This window comes from Boleophthalmus pectinirostris, unplaced genomic scaffold (genome assembly GCF_026225935.1).
Source record: "Boleophthalmus pectinirostris isolate CB_2022bp ecotype Guang Dong unplaced genomic scaffold, ASM2622593v1 HiC_scaffold_17, whole genome shotgun sequence".
NCBI lineage: Eukaryota > Metazoa > Chordata > Actinopteri > Gobiiformes > Gobiidae > Boleophthalmus > Boleophthalmus pectinirostris.
Genome location: NW_026571115.1, coordinates 16,783,963 through 16,804,771, shown reverse-complemented (window position 1 = coordinate 16,804,771; position 20,809 = coordinate 16,783,963). Strand labels below are relative to the sequence as shown.

The 20,809-nt window shown below is 38.6% G+C and overlaps 2 protein-coding genes across 2 annotated transcripts in view; one reads left to right on the top strand and one right to left on the bottom strand.

Annotated features, from left to right (window-relative positions):
- Window positions 1-1,794: 1,794 nt before the first annotated feature.
- Window positions 1,795-7,518, bottom strand: rdh8a (retinol dehydrogenase 8a). Its single transcript, XM_020933263.2, has 6 exons — window positions 7,200-7,518; window positions 5,343-5,504; window positions 4,504-4,683; window positions 3,609-3,702; window positions 3,345-3,528; window positions 1,795-2,965 (listed from the first exon to the last, which is right to left on the bottom strand). Exons 1-6 carry the CDS (start codon window positions 7,303-7,305, stop codon window positions 2,738-2,740), a joined length of 954 nt encoding a protein of 317 aa, XP_020788922.1. The 5' UTR covers window positions 7,306-7,518; the 3' UTR covers window positions 1,795-2,737.
- Window positions 7,519-13,519: 6,001 nt separating this feature from the next.
- Window positions 13,520-20,809, top strand: part of col5a3a (collagen, type V, alpha 3a) — a 40,608-nt gene continuing 33,318 nt past the window's right edge. Inside the window, exon 1 of the mRNA XM_055152728.1 lies at window positions 13,520-13,604. Coding sequence (XP_055008703.1) covers window positions 13,520-13,604 — 85 coding nt within the window. The remainder of the gene's footprint in view (window positions 13,605-20,809) is intronic.

Here is a 20,809-nt window from a genome sequence, read left to right as displayed (position 1 = left end):
TTGGACCGAGTTAACCATGAAACGAGAAGAGAATAACCTAATATTTAATTAAAGTCTATATGGTTTTTCTTTTTCAGAATAGCATCAATAGTGGGAGTATTATTCAGTCAGATTGGCTTGATATGTGTTGATATTCACACCAAAACTGTAACTAAACCAGAACTAGACTCAAAAATCTTGACAAGACCAAATCCAAATTAAAATGGGCTCTATTTAAGACAAGCTGTGACATTAGTTCATATAGATTATTATTGATTATTTTACATGTGGATCTAATTTCATTTTTTTAAATAAATCAATTTGAACATTTCGTTTTCATTGTAGATTTGATAAGAACAGAGGAATAGGCAGCGGCCCTTGCCCTCCATCTGAGATTTTGAATACATTTTGCAGTGTGCACCTGTTACCAAGAAATGTGGTAACTTTCATTACTTTAAGTTGACGTATTCACTCATTTATTTACATACAGAAATTAACCTTGCACCAAACTACGACCATTTTCGATTTTTAGACACACAATCTTCTACTATAGTTCTTATGAAATTATGTAGCTATGATACAAAGCTTCTCATTGTAAAAGTGCACAGTTAACAATGAATTTAATGATTAAATGTGCCCCTATAGAAAACAGCTTTCACTAGTCCTATTTCTACCATGTCATAAGCAAAACAAGGGTGTATACAAATAGATTATGAGTGAGTGCTCCAGTTAAGACAAGACCATGTCATGCTGTCCTCATTATAAACCTATTATGTTCTTGATTGTGAAACAAAGGTGCACAATGATGGTGTGAGACCTCTTACTGAATGAGACTTTGCTGTAACTCAGTGTTCACTCAATTAGTAAACAGATCTTCCATTCAAGGTCTACGCGCAGCCCCGATTCTCATTTTCCAAAATCCGCCACACCCCCTCCTTCTGCTCTGTGGCGTCCTACATAGACTCCCCCTAGCCTCCTCTTGCATCCCGTGGACCGCATGCCCTGCACCCACCGCGCACACACCCATCTTGATTGTGATTGACAGTGTCTTTGTTCCATTGTTGCTGAGCTGTCGCCTCTGATGAAGACACATATAGTGAGTATGCACATAAACAGCGCGTACGCAGACGTTAGCGCGTATGCAAAAGTTAGTCACTGTCCAGTATCACTACATAGCCTCTGCAATGTTGCTAGAAGATTAGAAGTAGTGAAAGCGGTCTTATCAAACCCCTATCTGGACTAAGGGGTAGTGGTAAAGGGGGCCAGCTGGCGAGGGGAGTCTCAGTGCGGTGTTTAGTACGTCTGGGTAGATTGTCACTGGAGTTCACCCCTCCTCGTGGATGGGAACCAGGTCACATTCTCTCACATGGTACAAAGCGGGGTGTATGCGAGCAGGCTGGGGGTTCAAGGGAGGAGCAGGCCATGACCTCTTTATATTCATCAACACAACACTAACTTGGGCCATGCACTTGAAGAATAAACAAAATATTTCGCAAAAAATCATGAAATATACCCAAAAATGGGCAGTTCACGGTAAGGAATTTTCTGTTTGGCTGGTAAAATGACACAGAGATAATGATTAAAGCTACCACTTGTATTCCTCGTCCTTATCTCAGACCATTGAGGACACATTCCCATACACCCGGTAGCTCTGCTTGTCAACAGGTTGGTAGTGAGGCAATGGTATAGGAAAATATCGACCCCTATTGGCCACTGCCTGCTATTGCTATGAGAAAACAGCTGTGGGGGCAAATCAGGGTGTTTATTTCTTCAATCAGATACGGAATTAAAAAATAAAACAAACAAACAAAAAAACAACTTTGATTTTGCATATTCAAAAATAAAGATACAACTTAAATCATCCACAGATCGAAATATCATTCACCCAGGTCTAACAATTAAGCACAATTAATGATGCAAAATAAGCCATAATCTTTCCAGGTCACTTTACAGGCACTACTTATGACGCTGTATATACAGTTACAGTTCTGTATAGCTCAGTATAGTCCAGATCTTTGTTATTCTTGTGCTCTATTTGAGTCCATAGTTTTAAAAAGTCCAAGATTTTTCTGTTGCTGCTGTAGTCCAATATGTGACCTCATACTGCAATACTTACAATAACACTAGTAACACTGTGCAGCCATTACGTAATAAAGCATCACTTGAGGGATCTAAGCAAGTTCAGTTAGTTTGAAGTCTACAAAATACTACTTCAACACTTTTGAACACTATTAATACTGACTGAAATCACTGTAAAGTAATACAATCATGTAAACCAATTCGAAATGATAAACAGAGGAAATTCAGAACCTATAACTTATTTATAGTTACTTATACATATGTACACCATGGCCTTAAGTTGGGACTAATATTTGTATACTTTTTGTGCAAAAGATTAGCATGTTTAGTTTGAGGTTTATGATAAGGGACACAGCATGTGGTTAAGCAATGCGATTACTATAATTAATAGTAATTACATTTATTTTTTGCTTAGTATGTGACTTTAGGTGTTTAAATTTTACTGCATCACGTGTTCTTTATTTTTCTATGGGCCCATACTATATATAATAGTATGCAGTGTTGTGCAATTGTGCATGATTTCTCAAAGCTTATCATGGTTACTTTTTCAACTAAAAGGCACATTGTTCACTTGTCTTAATAACCATAGTCTACCTGCTTATCCCAAGCCATGACCATAAAAAGGCAGTAGGCGGACCTGGCGACAGCTGGCATCAGAGAGAGATAGCGGTATAGCTCTTCAGTTGGGGGAGATAGTGCGCCTCCGGAGGCAGCTGCAGGTCAGGCACTTGAGGATGCTCATGGTGATGTGCATGAGGGGCCCAAAGTTGAAGAGCAGATTGTAGAAGGTGTTGACAGACAGCCCCCCGGTCTCATCTGCATACTTTAAGGCCACAATCGGAGTATACAAACTGTTGGTCAGGTTCCTGAACCGTGGACTGCTCGACTCAATGACTTTCTTAGTGCACTGGAAGATGAGAGGGTTTTGTTAGTACAGTACTGCCTCAACAGTGATTGAGTGAAACATATAACATATCAATGCTCCCATGTTCATCTGTTTATGAGGTAACATGCTACATTTTTACTTCCCTATATTTTTTCTACTCTAATTATTTAGATGTTAATTACAATTCTATTTACCAATTGTTATTAAGGAGTGTTTTATATTGTTGTTGTGTATGTCAAGTTAATTTCTTTGTGGATTAATGAAGTTGTTTAAATCCATATTCTCTCTGTATCTCTAAATAGGATTATTATGCATTTATTACAACATAAGCATTTCATTTGGTGTGTGCTGTTAGCGTAGGGTACACTGTATACAGGATTTTACAAGAATGTTTTCTTACTTTGGCTATGTCTTCTGGTGTTTGGCCCATGGCTTCAAATATATCTATCGAAGAGGGCAGATAAACGTCTTTAAAATATCGAACTGTATCTGCATCTGCTCCTGGATACTCCATCTTAGCCACGTCATCCATCATCTTTGTCTCAAACTCTGTGTGCACTGGTCCAGGCTCGATCATGGACACCCTGGAGGTGGTCAAATTAAAATGTTACCTATGTATATGGTAAATTAAGTTAATGTGAACACAATGGAGAGAAGTGCTTACCGAACATTGAATTTCATCAGCTGTACAGCCATACTCTCACAAAAACCCTCCATAGCAAACTTGGAGGCTGTATAAACATCATTGAAGACCACTCCTGAAAAGAGTTTTGTAAAATCATTATAATATTTGTTGAATTACATTAATTAAGCATAACATTATAACAACATTGGCTACATTCACACTGCAGGTCCAATCAGATTTTTTGTCCGAATGTGACCTGAATCTGATATTTTCATGTCAGTGTGAACAGGCTGAATCTGATTTTTTCAAATGCGACCCAAACTACTTTCATATGTGGAAATAAATCAGATTTTAATCTGATCTTTTGCAGTGTGAACACATCTGCAAAACATCAGTGCTTTAAGGGCCTTGAAGATGGAAAAGTGCTATATAAAAATGTGACCATTTACCATTTACCATTTTTTAAGAAAGAAAGTGTGACAAAGACAAAATATCAACTCTTGCCTGTTTCTGCAGAAAAGGAGACAATAGGAAATAGGAAAGAAAATAACAGGCTAGCACAACTCCAGTTGTGTCCTCTTCTGCAAATCAGGACACTTCAAGGCTATTGGGTTCACACATGAAATCTGATCAAAGTCACATTTTATTTGCAATGTGAAAAGCCCCTCCCAAAAAATCTGATTTGGGAAAAAATCAGAATTGAGCCTCTAGACCTACAGTGTGACCGTAGCCATGGTGACGAGGCAGAAGAGTATTCTTGTGGATGGAGCTGAATAATAGATACAGCAGCAGCATAATAACCACCAGTAATAGTCAAGTTTTTAAATTACTGGTAATGCTTAAGAAGTGTGTATTCTCAGTTGCTCTTGCATGTGTGAATGACAAATAAAGAACCTTGAACTAAAAAAAACTAATCAATTAAACATGTATATACCTTGGAGCCCCATGACACTGCTCATGACAACGATGTGCCCTGAACGTCTCTTTTTCATGTCAGGCATCACTTCTTTAATCATTCGGACCACACCAAAGAAGTTGGTTTCAAAAACTCTCTTCATCTCCTCTATGGTGATGCTTTCCAATGGTCCAAGCAAGCCTACACCAGCATTATTGACTACAAAAGATATAAAATATTATATTAATTACAATCAAAGGTCACTCAATTATTAAGAAAAGTGTGTTTCTTTTGACTACCACAAGGGGTCAGCAAGTAACAACAGTGATTGCAGTGATGTAACATGAGCACACAAATGAATGAGTCTTGTGTAATGGGGTAAAAGGTTCAGTGGGATACAAATTATGTCTTAGTTTCATCAACAAACAGACGTGATTATGTTGTTGCAAGTGTATAAGCTGCTTCAAAATGTGTCATGAATTGCTGTGATTGTGATTAAATAACCACAAGGCCTAACACAATACTTACTTTGTTAACATATCATTCTATAAAGGAAAGATGTGGCAATATTTTAGCTGAATATTTTTTGTGTGTACATTTTCTTTGCACCAATGAGGATTTTTTTTTTAAATTGTTGCAGAACATGCTTTTACAGATATTTACAAAGACATAAAGGAAAGGGTTCATTCTGCTTTATCGTCATATTTAGCTTTTGTTGCATAAGGTAGTTTCCGTATATGAATGTTGTGTTATTTTTCTGTATCAACAATATATCAGACTGCATGTGTTATAATGACAGGTCTAATAAGCACACAGTTCAGTACAGTGTATCTTGTGACAACTTGTGGGAGCTTGCCTCTACTTGTGGGTACACTTACTTAAGATGTCGATGTGGCGGTCTTTAACGCTGTTGATACAGTTTTTGACAGACTCATCGCTGCACACGTCCAGAGGGAGCAGAGTCAGAGTTTTCCCAAATGCATCACCAGCCGCCTCCACCAGTTTGTCTTTCTTTCTCAGGTCCCTCATAGTGGCAATAACTGACAAAGACAAATACAACTTTTTTTTATAACAAGCTTATGACATGCAGACATCTGTGGTTTTGACACTTTCAAGCTCTTCTGATCGGTTTGCATATTGTTAAGGCAAAACCCTCCACATTTATCAGCTAAAGAAGGCTTAGATGTTGTTTGTACGTCTTTGTTCCTATAGTTTAAAGCATTAGTTGTGAAAGGAAAAGCCCAGTTTCTTCAGTGAAGTGTGACACATGGGACAGTGAAACCTGATCACTGCAAAGTGCCACAGTGTGTCTCCAGTGCACTGTGGTGGTATGTGCTCAGAGCCAGAGGGGCGCAGGTCAGACTTCCTAGAAGTCGCCTTAGTTTAAGAGCACTGCACTAATAACCTGGTCTTTGAACTTCACACCAGGATCAGGGCCAGTCTGCACAACACAGTCATCTATCAGGAACAGAACCTGTGGCTATCAGCTAGCAATGACCTGGCTGTATTGAGCTCTGTCTGCTAACTGTCACTATCTCTCAGGGAACCAGATAGGGCTGTTGCATAATAGCTGCACTGGCCATTATTACATATGTTGGTTGTAGATAGTCTTACACCTATTTCCTTTGTAAACAGGATGAGCAGAGAAGACACATTGTTCCCCACTGCAAGTATTTAAAGAAACATACAATGTGGAGTACAGCTGTGCATGGAACTTGTTCACGTATAATGTTGCCTAATAAAATCTAATGAAGTTTAATCTTACGATTAACAAATGGTGTGTCTGTGAAGCAACAAAGAGATTTACGCATTTGGTTGAGACTTGAACAAGAGGCCCATTGTTCCTCGACTCCTTCAGGAATTGCTCCTGGGCAGCTTTATGCATTCTTGAAAGAGCCACATTGCAGCACATTCAAGAAAGTATTCTGGGGGTTTAGTGCTTGCTTCAGCAACTCTGCAGAGTTTTCCACTAAGACCACTTACTTCTACATCAATAATTATTCACTCTGGATATGGTTATCTTCCTTTTAATGGCAGCTCATATACAATAAGAAAATGGATTCATAGGGAAGGTCAAAACCCATGACATGACATGGTTTTAAGTCCAGGTGACAGTATTGACGTTTGGGACGCTGCAGAGGAGGCGCTCTGAGCAAATCTGTCAGAGTGAGTACATCCCAACTCTAATGAGCACCAATGAAGACTTAAAACCAGGCCCTGGTTCACAGTGAACCCTCGCTTGTACAGGTCTCAAACTTTGTCCCCCTTTCAACACTCTGCGCTCTGAGGGACTATAGCCACATTAGACACGGTACTAAACCGGAGCGGGCGGTCTACAATTCAGGTCCATAAAAGGGGGCTTTGTGCGGGAGAAGTCACTTGAAAGAGAACTGACAAGCCTCCTTTTATGATTCCGCCTGCGAGCGAGCGGGCATCCTCGTAGAGCAGGAGCCTGGAAGTTTTCTTTCAAGTAATAATTCAACAAAAAGAGTTTACAAATGTTGATGATCTGAGCTGTCTTACTGAGGTTAACTGACTGAATGACAAAGACTTCCATGCGCGTATCAGAAAATGGATAGCTGCGCAAAACACAGGCGAAGTACACTAGTGTGCGTATAAGAGGCATGGTGCAATTAACCTTTACCTTTGCGCAGAAAGTAAACATGGAGAGGGTCTGCAAACACCAGTGAGTTCGAGACTAATTTCAGAATCAACGCAAAAGAAAGCGCTTTTACCATGGTAACGCTTCTTTTCATCTCTGGCCAGCGTGACTGCGATCCGTAACCCGATGCCGGAGGAGCAGCCGGTGATCAGCACAACTTTCTGCCCGCTGTTCGCCATGATTTATCCAGATAGGCGATGTGTTTCCAGCGGCCTCTGCACCGGATGGTCGCTGCTGAGGGAGCTACTGTTCCCTGGACTTTAAAAAACTAAAGCGGATCATGCAGCCACTGGGCCATGTGAGCGCCTAATTCAGTCACATGGTTTATAAAAGCAACATCCAAAGCGACACGGCTTCGACACCTCTGCAGACCACGTTTTCGCGTTGATAAGTGTCGCAGCTTGGCAAACAGGAAAAATCTTTAAAATATGTTGCACTGCGTGCGTGCGCGTACGTGCGTGTCACAAAGGGGCAGTGCTTAGTCTGTTGTGTGTCTGAGGTTAGAGATTCTGACTCTGAATTTAGACCTACTCTATGGCCACTGTCCGGGCTATTCTTCCATGGGAGGTCTGATCTAATTCTCATTATGTCCCATCCAATATATTTACAGAATGAAATGGTTGTACGACATTAACCATATTCTGTAGGCCTTATCATAGTTGTTAATCTTTATTATTTTATCTTATTTAAATGTGTTCTTACAGTCACAGTCCAAACATTTTGTATCTATAAAGACCATCACTCACTTTTCATTGAAAGCTGGCGGTGCAATGCGTTGCATTACACTGCCATCTCCTGGTAAGAAGCGGAAGCAACATAAAATGTCATCATGGGCTCCAGTACACAGTCATTTAAAACAATGCATTGCATTACTTGATTGAAAATTAAACCAGTTCAGTCTGGTCACATGTTTACTAGGTACTGCACTCAAAACATGTAACTGTTATGAGGATGATGTAATGGGTTGATGTTGTCAGAGGTCAAAGTGCACCTGATAAGGTCGAAGTGTTTCTTTTAAAAAGGCCAAAGTACATGTGTTAAATATAATGTAATTTATAATTATACAGTTGTATACAGATTGCATAATATCACATATTTGAGGAAGTAAAATCAAAATAAACAATTGCAGATCCTTATTTATAAGATTCACAGTGTTTTGATGAAACTGAAATCTGATTTCTTAACTATATTTTTTATTAAGTAGTATATTTAGAACAGAAGTGAGACCACTGGAAGTAGAAAGAAGAAGGGGAGACTGTATTTTTCAAAAGCTTTGAAATCAAACTGTCCCAGTCAAAATAGTTGTATTTTATTTACTATTTTGTGTTCCCAAAGTGGAGCTGTTGCGATTAGGTTCTTGAGCTGTTCTCTTCACACATCATTCATTCATCTTACCATTCACAGTGGACAAGAATAATTTTATACTTTGTGTAATGTGAACAAAACACACCCCTGCTTAGTACCTGTTCAGTTTAAAGTTCTCTCACTACTTTACTGTAAGGTGAACAGGAGTCAATTATGGCGAGCTGTGTTCCTCTGTCGTTTCTCCAGGTGTAGACATGGGACAGCGATAGAGAAGTTGCTGGACATTCAGAAGCCCTGAACTACTCCCATGGAATTTCAAAATATTTGGTCTCAACATACAAAGAACTGAAGACAGAGACCAGAGGAGGAGGAAATGCAGGTCCATGCATGCTTTTCTATACAATAACCTTTCACGCTTTCAGACTACACCCACAATGCTATTTCTTGAAACAATTTAACATTTTCACATTTTAACATGTTCATTCTCAATAGTTTACTTTGTATAAACTTTCTGAAGACTGTTTTTTTTTTTTTTTTTTTTTTTTTACAATAATCCCACACTAAAGAACTTTACTGTATGTCTCCCAATTTGCATAGCATCTTCTCAAACTGACCCCTTGTGGTCATAACTGGTCTTTACTCAAAATGTTCCTAGTCTATTACATTAAGACCATGATCAAAACAGCTGTAAAATATATTAATATTATAATATAATAATATTCAAATGAAATAATACACAAGAATATGTTTGGCAATTCTACTGCATTTGTAATTGCCTAAAATGGTTTAAAATATTGTGCCAACTGCGGCCAATATTGAAAGCCTGAAAGGAGCACAATGTAACTTTTCTTCCTGCTTGTCTCAACGGAGATATCTGGTTTGCCTGGTATGTTCCACATTATTGCATTAAACATATCTATCTCCCTTGAACAAGCAGGTGTAACTACCATGCCAAGTTGGTTGATCAGAGCCGTGGAGAGAGTAAAAAATGATTTGTGCAATGTACTTTTGCCAATTAAAACACCTGACATTTAATAAATGCAAGATAGGCCAGTTTAATGCCAAATTCTGAAACCTTCAAGGCAAAATAAAAACATCTCTATGGAGACAAGCAGGCACCAAACTCCAAAATTTTTGCATAGTGCACCTTGATGAATGAATTGCAAATTGTACATTGTATTAAAAATGTGTTGTGTCCATGACAGACTGGAATGTTTGACGCTTTGTACTCTTTTGTGTGGAGAAGGTGTGGAATGCAAACTTCATCTGAAAAGAAGAAAAAAAAAAAGACGCGGGGGGTCTAGTCGAAAACTAAAAAGAAAAATTCATCTAAAATGGTACAAGGACTCGGAAATGCGATAGCTTAGAAGTGTTTTTAAAGTGAGTGAGAAACAGCTTTAGGAAGAGTTAGTGCTTAAAAGTAATAAGTGGGTTTGAGACAGAGACAAAATGAAGTACGAATCTGGTGGCAGCTGCAGACCACACACAATGGGCACTTCACAAAGAGAGCTTTCAGAAATAGCTGACCAGTGACCACCATAAAATGTCATTTAGACTTTTCAGGAATGCACTGAAAACACTGAATTCAGGCCATAACATGTAACTACTACTCAGTATTCTCAAGGTCTTTCAAAATTGTTGAAGAGAGTGAAAGGATAGTTAAAGGTGCCAAACCAGACCAAGTTACAGGTCAAAATCTGTGGAAAGACAACCGTGCACACAATTTTTGAGCTATAAAAGCACTTGAAATGTAATAAATATAAATAGAGCTGTTTAATGTCATACTGTGGAACATTCTAGACAGAGCAATGTTATATCCAAGGAAACAAGCAGCGACAGACCCCCTACCAAAACTTACATAGTGTACCTTCAAGTTCAATTATAAAAATAATACACTACTAACACTTATTTTATTTATTTAAAGTGGGATGCTTTTAAAAGGCAATGCATGCTACTTTTTGCAACAGGCCTACAACATGTGCACTGATTCTGAAGTAAAGGTATTTTTATAGTTTAAATATTTCTTCTTCCACTTGGGTATTATATAATTGTTCAATAAATCAGTTTGTCAGTTGTTTTTAATTAGTTTACTATTTCTGTCAGTGAAGCTTGGAGTGCAGTGTTATTTTGAGTGTGTCTGCTGCCCGAGTGTATTTAGTCTATTTGTTTGAGCAGGTCATTTAACAGACATGGTCCTTAGATGTTAATTAGCTTAGTCTACCCCCATCTCTAATGATTATAATTATCACTAGACTGGCAGTTCCCCTTTCGCTCCAAAATGGAAACATGCAGAAAATTAAAGCGAGAGTTCACATATCAGGTTATGGTCAATGTAGCGTAGTGAGGTTTAGCAGCTGATAATGTGGGACAACATCCTGGGTTTCCTCCACGTTTTTTCGCTATAGAATATTATCTTACTTCCTGAGCATGTCTCAAAGGGGCCTGTTGAAATACTTGCTATAATTGATGATAGAGTAGAGAACATAAGTGATGAAATTCTACGCATCAGTTTAGTGTGAGTTTCTGAACTGAAGTCTTCATATACAGATCTACAGATTAGCCTTACAAATGCAATAGAAAAATGCATTTTTTTCTGAATACTCTCCGTCATGTTTACGTGGTGCAGACAGCTGAGAGGGGCCTAGTCAGTTTCAGTGAAAGATATATGAAAAACACAACTTTTAAAATTTGAATGTGGTGTTACATACATGAGTGAGTAACTTAAGGAGACTGTCTTTTCTTGTAGTCATTGTAAATATGATATTGACCAACTTGCCCTTATTTTAAAGTGTCACAAACTGGACGTTTTTCTATACAAAAGACTGAGACACTCCAAGCAGGTAACACAGTTGTTCAAAGTCATCAAAATCTGTCTTTTGGGGGGATGTTGTTTGGACAAAAATACATGTTACGAAATCTAATGATTGTTTGCATATTTGACTTGCAGACCACAGTTGTTACATAACAGACCCTTTGCCTATGACTTCTGATGTACCATGCCCACAGGTAACTGCCGAACACAAGAGGTGATATCCCTTCTTGAACTCATAAATCTTAACACACAAGAAGAAAGACACAGCTACTTTAAACTTCCCTTTATATTTTTGCTGCTCCCGGTTCTGTGGTCCTGTCCAAGCACGTTCTACTACGGGATGGACTTAAGGAGTGAGAGTAATTTACAAGGCTGTCACAGAGTCGACTAGCCCATATTTATTAGTGCTGAAGCATGATCAAACCCTTCAGAGCTCTGATTGATGTCAGTCAAAACAAAGTTATAAAACGATTGAAAATAATTGATTGAAAGAATTTAAATACTTTCCAGCTCTATTTCTTTGTATCATCTTAGAGTGAAAAGAGCGATATGATTTATATATTACAAAACTGTCCAAAGTCCAAGTTCATAATGCAAAGAATCTCACACTTTCATATACTACAAATGCTTTAAAATAGTGGTGGAAGAAGTACTCAAATTTGTTACTTAAGTAAAAGTTCAGATAACAGAGCAAAAAAAAATACTCATGTAAAAGTATCATATGAAAAAAGTCAACTTAAGTAAAAGTATTAAAGTAACTATTTTCATCTACAGTAATACAATATACTTTCTATCCAGTTCAGAGGTGCAGTGGAGTAGAAAGGAGAAATACTTGCTCTCAAATGTAATGAAGTAAATGTAAAAAGAGAGTGTAGCATATTAGTTTATATCCACATTCATTCATCCTTCTGACCTTTGAAAATGCCCATAAATAAAAATGTGGATGTTTCTTTTCTGAGGTTTTACTTGAGACTTCTGTCGTGGCTGAAAGGGCTGAAGATAAATGTACTACCCCTAAGTCCAGTGTTTGGAAGAGGTATATAACACATGCTGTAGAAATATTTCTCACTGGGCGCTCAGACTAGCCACTGGACTCTTAGTAACTATCTGCTAAAAACTTAGAGGAATGCACTGCTGATTCTCGTACAGAGGGCAGGTGACAGGGGTCAGGGGGCTCATGTTTACTCAACGCATCAACTGTAATTGTCCAGCTCGGCTTTCTGTAATTTTGCTTTTGGAGACTTTTTCATGAAGCGTGTTTCTTGCTCTTCTGATGATGGCAGGCTCCTCTCCTTTGAGAAATTAAAGTTTGGCTGTGGTTCCCTGTATGTACTTAGCATTTTTAGCCCTTAGTCTTGCACAAAAGCCTGTTCAAGCTTGGACTCAAAACATCGTCCTTGGTGATTTTCCAATTAGACAGTTTAACTCTCTAAGCAAGTCTCAACCATATACCTGCATCTTTCAGAATAAATTAGGTTTCTTATGAAAATGATTGCATTCATACTGTTATTTGTGTATTAGTTAACTTCTCTACTTCTTCAATAAGTGATTATTTTCTTTCCTACTACTCCAGAGTCAAACGTTTAAAGAATCTGAATGTTTCAGGTCAATTACTTGATCATTTAGTCCATTTAACAAAGAGAAATGTGACTGGAAGTGAACAGAATGATGTAAAGATCAAATGTGTAGGGTAGCCAATCTGACAGATGTCTGTGACTCTTGATGTGGGGAGATCAGCATTATGACCCTGTCAATCTGAAATCTGTCTGGGACTGTCAGACTGTCACTTATTTTCGCTTCAGTTCACTGTAAAGTTAATTCTACAGATGTCTTTACAACAGTAGTGGGGTCTGGTATAGTGATGTTTACTCGACTGCGATATTTAGGGAATAAAATAGAAAAGTGTAAAGCTGCAATGGTTTTTCGCTCAGAGGGCAATAATAATTGCCTCTAGGAAGTGAGAGTTGACAAATAATCCTGCGTAAAAGGTGATTTATGGGCTGCCCCGCTCGTCCCGGGACACGTATAGGAGGGAGGGGGCGGAGGTGGAGAGTAGAGGGAGGGAGGGATGCTGAGAGGGAGAAATTGAATGAGTGGGATAGAAGCGAGCGTGGAGTCCATCCATACCCAAGAAAAGTTCTGCAACAAGACCAACCAAGTGGAACTACACAGCACGCCTCTCCCTTTCCACGGATGGACGCTTAGCTCCTACCCAGTTTCACTTGTTCAACTAAGTTCAGCTTGGCGGAGTTCCCTCCGCGTCTGCGCCTCTGAAGATGGACAGTTTAATGAGAAGGAAAGGGCGCAGGAGGATACCGGTGCTACTGTACATCTTACTACACATAGTATCGACTCAAGCAGGTAACGTGTTTTGGAGTTCTGCATAAAAAAGAAACATAAGATAAGAGAAAAATAATAGGCCTAGTTAAGATGACGTTTACGCACGTTTTGCGTCGCTGTTAGCAAAGTGATTTGGGTGACTATAACGTGGTTTTGCGCTTATTAACTCTTTATTGAGGTTGAAATTTAATCAGTTAAGTCAATCCGAAATATCAAGCACATGCATCTATCAAGTTTTGTATTCGGCTCGTGCGCACCGAGTCAGACGGACGCGGTGATGTCATGTTAAAGTTTGCTTGTGACCGGCGGAGGTTTAATGCGAAAAGGTTTAACACTGGTTTGAGAACGAGGTCATGGGCTGAACACTGGACCAACTGAGTAGATTAAAATTCCTGTCATGGATCTGTTTAACGTGCCCTCTGCAGACATGCATGTTTTTTGAGAGATTATCACTAACACTCTTAAATGCTTATGTTGTAATTATTGTGCCATTGTTGAATATACCCTTGCAGGCTATAGATATTTGAGTGAAATTTGTTTTCCTATAACTATTACTACTTAATGCAGGTATGCCCAGACCTACTGCAATGCATCCTTATAGTTTAGACTTTCACAGGCTTCCATACCTTGTAGCTGTCACGTTTACTGCCTGATTTCCTCGCAGGTGCTGCTGTTTACGGTCTGGCCCTGATAGAAGACTAACCTTAGGCTACATCAGGGGCCGTTAAAAGTGCTTTACATTTACAATAATGACTCCACGCGCCGGCACTTTATAGCTGGCAGGAATTGGTTGTAGTCCAAGCGGCAGAAATAAAGCAGTAACTTCAGGAAATGAGCCAAGCGGCAGTTCAGTGATCACATCACACCCTGGACTCTAAAGCATCTTGTGAATGTCTGGATGCTGCAGATGTACAACAACTGCTGATGACGTGAAATCTGGAGATAACATTGAATTTTTTTAAAGTTAATTTACACCCTCTATTCATTGGCCTTAACACATTTGGTTGTGTCCCGTGCAGCATTTGGGAGTAGGGAGTGTATGTTTATATTGAATGCCTTATCATTTGAGTTGCATCACTTTTTCTCCTCCCTCTAGCTTGGTTCTTCCTCGGTTGTGTGCATAGAAACAGTGCAGTCAGTAGCCCCCTCACTAAGTCCTATTTGATCCATCCTTTTTTGCCAATCATACACAACAGTCTTCCCAAAGGACGCTGCCAAGCCTGCTCTTCTCTGATTCAGCTTCAAATTACAAGCAAATGAAAACACCAGGGGATGAGAACACAGTGGATGATTTGAACACTGCCCTTGCAAATTCCAGCTATGTTTTTGCGCATTCGTAATAGAGGCATTAAACATCAAGAGTGGAGAAGCTGATTGTGACTGTAAATCATTGTAAATATGTCATGTGTTTAACAGTTAGTGTCTAATATAAATGAATCAGTTAATGGCGTCACTCTGGGAACTTTAGTGTGCAACATCTGGCTTCCAGAGAAATACCCCCCTATCATTAGTTTTGTATCACTGATGAAGAGCTGCTCCTAGCTCATTAACTGTTTGTAAAGTAGATTTATTTATTTGTTAAAAGTCCTATATTATACAAAAAGTATTCTTGTGAGCTTTAAGCCATGTTAGAATGTTTCCTCTTAAAAAACATACCTGGAGTTGTGTTTTGTTTCATTCTCACATGTTTGACTAACCCTAATTATTAGTCTGTCTACATCTCCTAGCCTCAAAATGCTCTGTTCCACTTTGTGATGTCATGTATTGGTAATTTTCCAGTTAACAGCTACCTTTTACTTTTACTTCAGTAGATATCGACAAATCCAGGTCTGAAATGATCCAAATGATTCTAGTGAAGGTGTATGGAGTTTATAAACACAGTGGAGCACTTCCTGTATTACCACATGACATCACAAGGTGGAACAGACACATCCTAAATATGCAGGGTTTGTGTGTGAAACGTGTGAATGAAACAAAACACAACTCCAGGTATGTTTTTGATGAGGAAACAGCATTATAACAAAAAAAAACAGTATAATATGGGCCCTTTAAGATGGTATGAAATAAATGTTTTGAGTCAGTATGTTGTAAGTTAGATCCTTGCGTTGGTAACACCCCCGATGGTCTTTATGTGAAAGATGAATTGGTGACACTGAATTGCTCACAGTGACGGAAAGGGTGAGTGGATGGCTATCTGCGACTAATTGCTCACTCTCCATTGTGTACTCTGCCTGAAGGCCATAGTTACCACAAAAATGGGAAAAACTGATGAATGAAAAAGTGTTTGGATAAAAAATGGCAAGTTTGTAGAGCACAGTTCATGTACATGGCAATTCAAAGTGCTTTACAGAAGAAGAAAGCTTTACACAAATAGACTAATTATGACAGGATTGTTTGTAAATGAGAAAAGTGTAAATAGAATTCTTTCAGTCTTAAACAAAAACTAAACCTATAAAACCTGCATGGTCATTTCAAAAAGCACAATTCAATTTAATGCTAGACTAATAGACTAATTTTCATATAGACAAAATAAAATAAACAAGAAATTCAAAGGCATAGACCACATGCAAAAACAAAAACATGCTCTTAATTGGACTTTTCTCAACGCCTGATGCTGTCACAGGCTGTTAGCAGGGAGAGAGGGAGACAGACAGTGGTGTGCAGAGGGTGTGCCTTTGTGTATTGTTTTGATGCTTTGATTCTGCAGCTTCGTACAAGCTATAATAGAAGCCCCTAGTGTTATGTCTGAGAGGCTAAGTGAGGGCTGCTGTATCTAATGGGCTGAGTCAAGTGCTGTAATATCAGACTGGAGATGAGGAAGTTTAGATGTACACATATAGAAGTACAAAACATGTTATTCTCTAACTTTGATTTATTTATATATTTTTGCATGTCACAGGAACTGACACTATTTTCTGCTTGTCTCCATGGAGATGTTATTTCTGTCTACAATACAGCATTAAACATATCAATCTATTTCACTACAGGTGCTTTTGCTCAGAAATACTTTAAAAAACTTGCATTCATATTGTGAGTGGAGTCGCCTCGCCACAGAATTGACCTGTAACTTGATCTGATGGCATCATCTTGTTCTCTCCATGGAGATAACTGTGTTTAATACCATATTGTGTAATATTCCAGGCCCACCAATAACCTCCCAACCAGGTTGGCATTACCTAGTGCCTCTGCTCAATTTCATTTGTCTCCTGTGACTAGGTCAGGAATACACTAGATACACTAGGAATACACCAGACGGTTTGCAAAAACCCTGGAAGTGCAAGTGTGGGCACCAGCCAATCAGCGAAGAGCCGTACATTCTGTGTTGGCAACAATTCTTGAGAATGAGGATTTAAAGCTGGAGAAAAGAGAATGTTTGGTGAATTTTATCAAAGACATTATTCCCCTTCTTTCTATGGGATTTGGGAAAAGTGTAATATACCAGTTAGCCCCCTTAGGAGCGGATTACATATGACATGACCAAATAGCAGTGATTGGTTAAATAAACAAAAGTACCCGCCTACCGTCGAGCGAACGAATCCTAATGCTGCGAGGTCCACGAAGTGAAATAGGCAGATGAATCAGGCTAATAACCTCCACCAGAAAAGTTACACAGTGTATCTTTAAAATGCAAAGGATCAAATTTCACATAATCAGAATGCATACACATTAACTGAAAGTCTAACTGAAGAAGAAGGCTTAGTGAGATTGCAGACATAAATGTTTCTAAATATATAGCAGAATTTACCTTAAAAAAAGCTGACATAAAAAGTCACTGTCTAGCTCAATTATTGTGTACAAAAGAAATGTGCTTCTATGCAATTTTACACCATTCATCTCCTCTGTACTTCCCCTCATTAGGCGAAAAGTCGACAAGTCTGTGGCTTATATCACTGACCTAATTAAAATAATCCATAAATTAGATGAAAGTCAAGAAGAAGAAGGAGAAAGTGTGAATTTGTAATGAGCCAAAACTGCTGCGGATTTTTGTGTTTCCTTTTGCATGTTAAGTCTTGTTGGCTATACCTCTTCCTGTCAGGATAACTCAGGCATAAAGCTCTCGTATTTCCTCTTCCCTCCAGAAATGGCCCCATAAAATGTATTACATCCTTTATTAGCCCTTGTCAGCGTGTCTGCATGTCAAGGTTTAACTCACAAATCCAAATAGAATATAGGATGATTTTGTCAATTTCTGATGCAGTTGTTTTTAATTCCCAGATTTCTTTCTCTAATGGGGTGTTCTGAAGAGTATGCCAAAATTATTCACATGTTTTGGCTGTTTAGTTACAAAGTTGGAGTTGTGCATGTGAGTTCTGGGGATAGGTTTCTGGCTTGGTCTAAATAATTTTATAGATGAAGCTATCAAGTCAGCCAAGTGGAAGATTAATGCTCTTGTTTCATACACCCTGCTGTCACCCAAGCATTCATTTTATTCCATAATAATCTCACTAATCTTAATTACATAGTGCTCATTGGTGGACTGATGTTCTTCCATTGAAATTCACTGCAACGGTTTTGGGTGTGGGGTTGTCCAAAAAGCAATACCCAGATGTAATCAAGAAGTATCAAAACTAGATATTAGTTTTAATAGTCTTGATCAGTAACATTAATCCAAAGGGTAATATTAATCAATACATTCTTATTCTGTGTTGAAAATGATCATGTAGGGTTTGCATCATGTATAAAGCCTTTGTCATGAGAAGTTACTTTATTATTTGGAGTAACACTAGTTTGAGGTCATAGGATTCACAGAGTCCACTTCTGAATATTCTTCTCCCCAAAATAACTGATGATTGACAGTTCAGCTATTTTTAGCTTTCAGTATTATACCATTACTTTGCATTTATAATGGCTGTGCAATTTATCAAAGTTCAGTTGAATCGAGATCTAATTATTTCCAAACATCAAAGATAAACTTGGATGTTTTTATTCAAGAGGTTCTGTAAAAAGCACAAGTTCAATCTTTGGAGGAAGAAATGTGAAGAAATGCATTTTATTTTATTTGTGGTTAATCTGACCTCAGCAGAATGTGGGCCTTACTCGATAATGTAAAAACGGGCAAGGTCAAACCCAAGGCACACCGACTGAAAATATTAAAAGTCCTTTAATACTTAGGGAGAGATTCAATAAAGCACTCTATCTCTTTTTTTAAAAAGTCTGATTATTGTTTATACTCACGAAATTAATATTGAAAATTGCCTGAAGTTAAATCTCTGGCTGCATATTGGGGCGAAATTCCCCTGTTTTTGTAGCAGCCCTGGACAGTGTGTGCTATGGAGTGAGAGTGTAGGAGGCGTGAGTCATGAATGCTGTCAGTGGAGACATTTAGACATAGAACACAGTGCGTGCATGTCTGGAGATGGCCCGTGGGCTGAAGGAGGCTGGGGGAGGCTGGAGGACTACACAGATGGAGCGTGCGGTGTGCAAAAGGGATAAAACAGCATATGTGATCGCGAGTGGGCGCTGCTCTCCTCTCTTCTGTCAGGTTGCCACAGTCTGGGCACACACAGCTGTCTCCTGGAATATTGAGAAAAAAGTAGCACAGCGCCTCATGTCATGTACACCATTACGCACCTGCCGCACCTGTCAACTCTCACACAACCATGTGAGCTTTGATTGTCACGGTTCCCGCTCTCACAATATGAAGGTTTGAGGAAAAAAGCTGCTTACATTTAGAGTTCTGATTTGATCGATTGCATTGTTGGCCTGTTTGTCATCGAGCTGAATCATCACTGACCAAGACTCTGGAGGGTGGGTTTAGTTGTTGAATTGAATTGTGATCTGACCCTATATTACAATTTGCCAATTTGGAAAGACTGAAAGATTTGTGCTTAAAAGTGCTTAAAAACAAACACATGTAATTTACTTTTCCCCACGTTCTTGTCCTATTGCTTAAGATGAGTGAGTGACATTTAACTAATCATACTGAAGCTTGCACTATCAGAAAAAGAAGACAACCTCAAAGTGCACTGATCATGATGAACACAAAATTGTGACTGGTATGGTATAAACAGATGTAGATAATGTAAATAAGATGTACAAATAGAATAGAATGTTATATTACCCAACTGGGCCACCTCTACTGCAATGAATGAAAGAACTCAATGTACAACCGCTAAGGACTTTCTAGCTCATGTTTTTGTTTCTTTAGTCGCACAAACTCTGGGACAGCAGGTCTGCTAAAGTCAAACATTGGTTGTTCTCACATGCTCATTAAGTCTTGACCAAATGAAGAGTTTATTTTGCACACGTAGCTGTGGGATGCCAGTTATCCGATGTTTAACTTGAGAAAGTGCTTTGTTTTTGGGGTGGAATTTCTGCAAGTTGTCTCAAATTTCTCCCTGTGGCATTGTTACAAACCAAAACTGTCTGCTTTTGTTTGGAAAAGGTCAACTTAGGACTGGAGTTGGAATGAAGTTGGATAGTTGGAACATGCAAGAGAAATTGTAGTGGAATCTATAGACATGTTGGGATATTCAGTAGTATCTGTTGTAGCATCTATCTTAATTACAGTCATAGCTCATTAACGGTTTTCAATTGCAGTATTGATAGTTTGTATTACTGCCTTGTGTTTCATTCTAATTGGGTACACAATTTGTGAGGTATTTTTGTTGCCACTATCCATACACACAGCATATAAACTGACATGCAGTGACTTCATTTCATTCATATGGTTTCATTTAGTGCATTATTCAAACCAATCAAGACTTCAACCAAGACTACTCCCTGACCTCAGAGCGAATATGCATGGGAGATACAGTCAGACCAACAGCAGAGGAATTCCGGAAAAGGGGAATTTTTCCACTTTGACTAAACAAAAAACTTTCAACTTTGCTACTTAGAGGAAATTGATTTGCAGTCATAGCCTCCCACAACTTAGGATGGATAAGGCATAATATTGAGTTTTAATTTAACACAGACATTAAGGATTACACCAAAGTGTAAAGACATGTTTGGTGTTTAGGGTTCAAATAAGGTTTAGATGATTTGGGCACAGTGCCATTTGTTTTGTTGAGAGGAGGAGCTGGAGAACACATAATCTATCATACTGTTTGACATAGATATTTCAAATAAGGTAAGGTATAGGAGCATAAAATCTTCCCTTTTATTGCTTAATGCTGATTAGGGCCTATTTCTGTCTTGTGCTGGGAAACATTATACTCAATATTAATTTTGATGCCACAGTGATGATTAAAACACTTTTATTCGCCACACAAGTTTAACAAAAT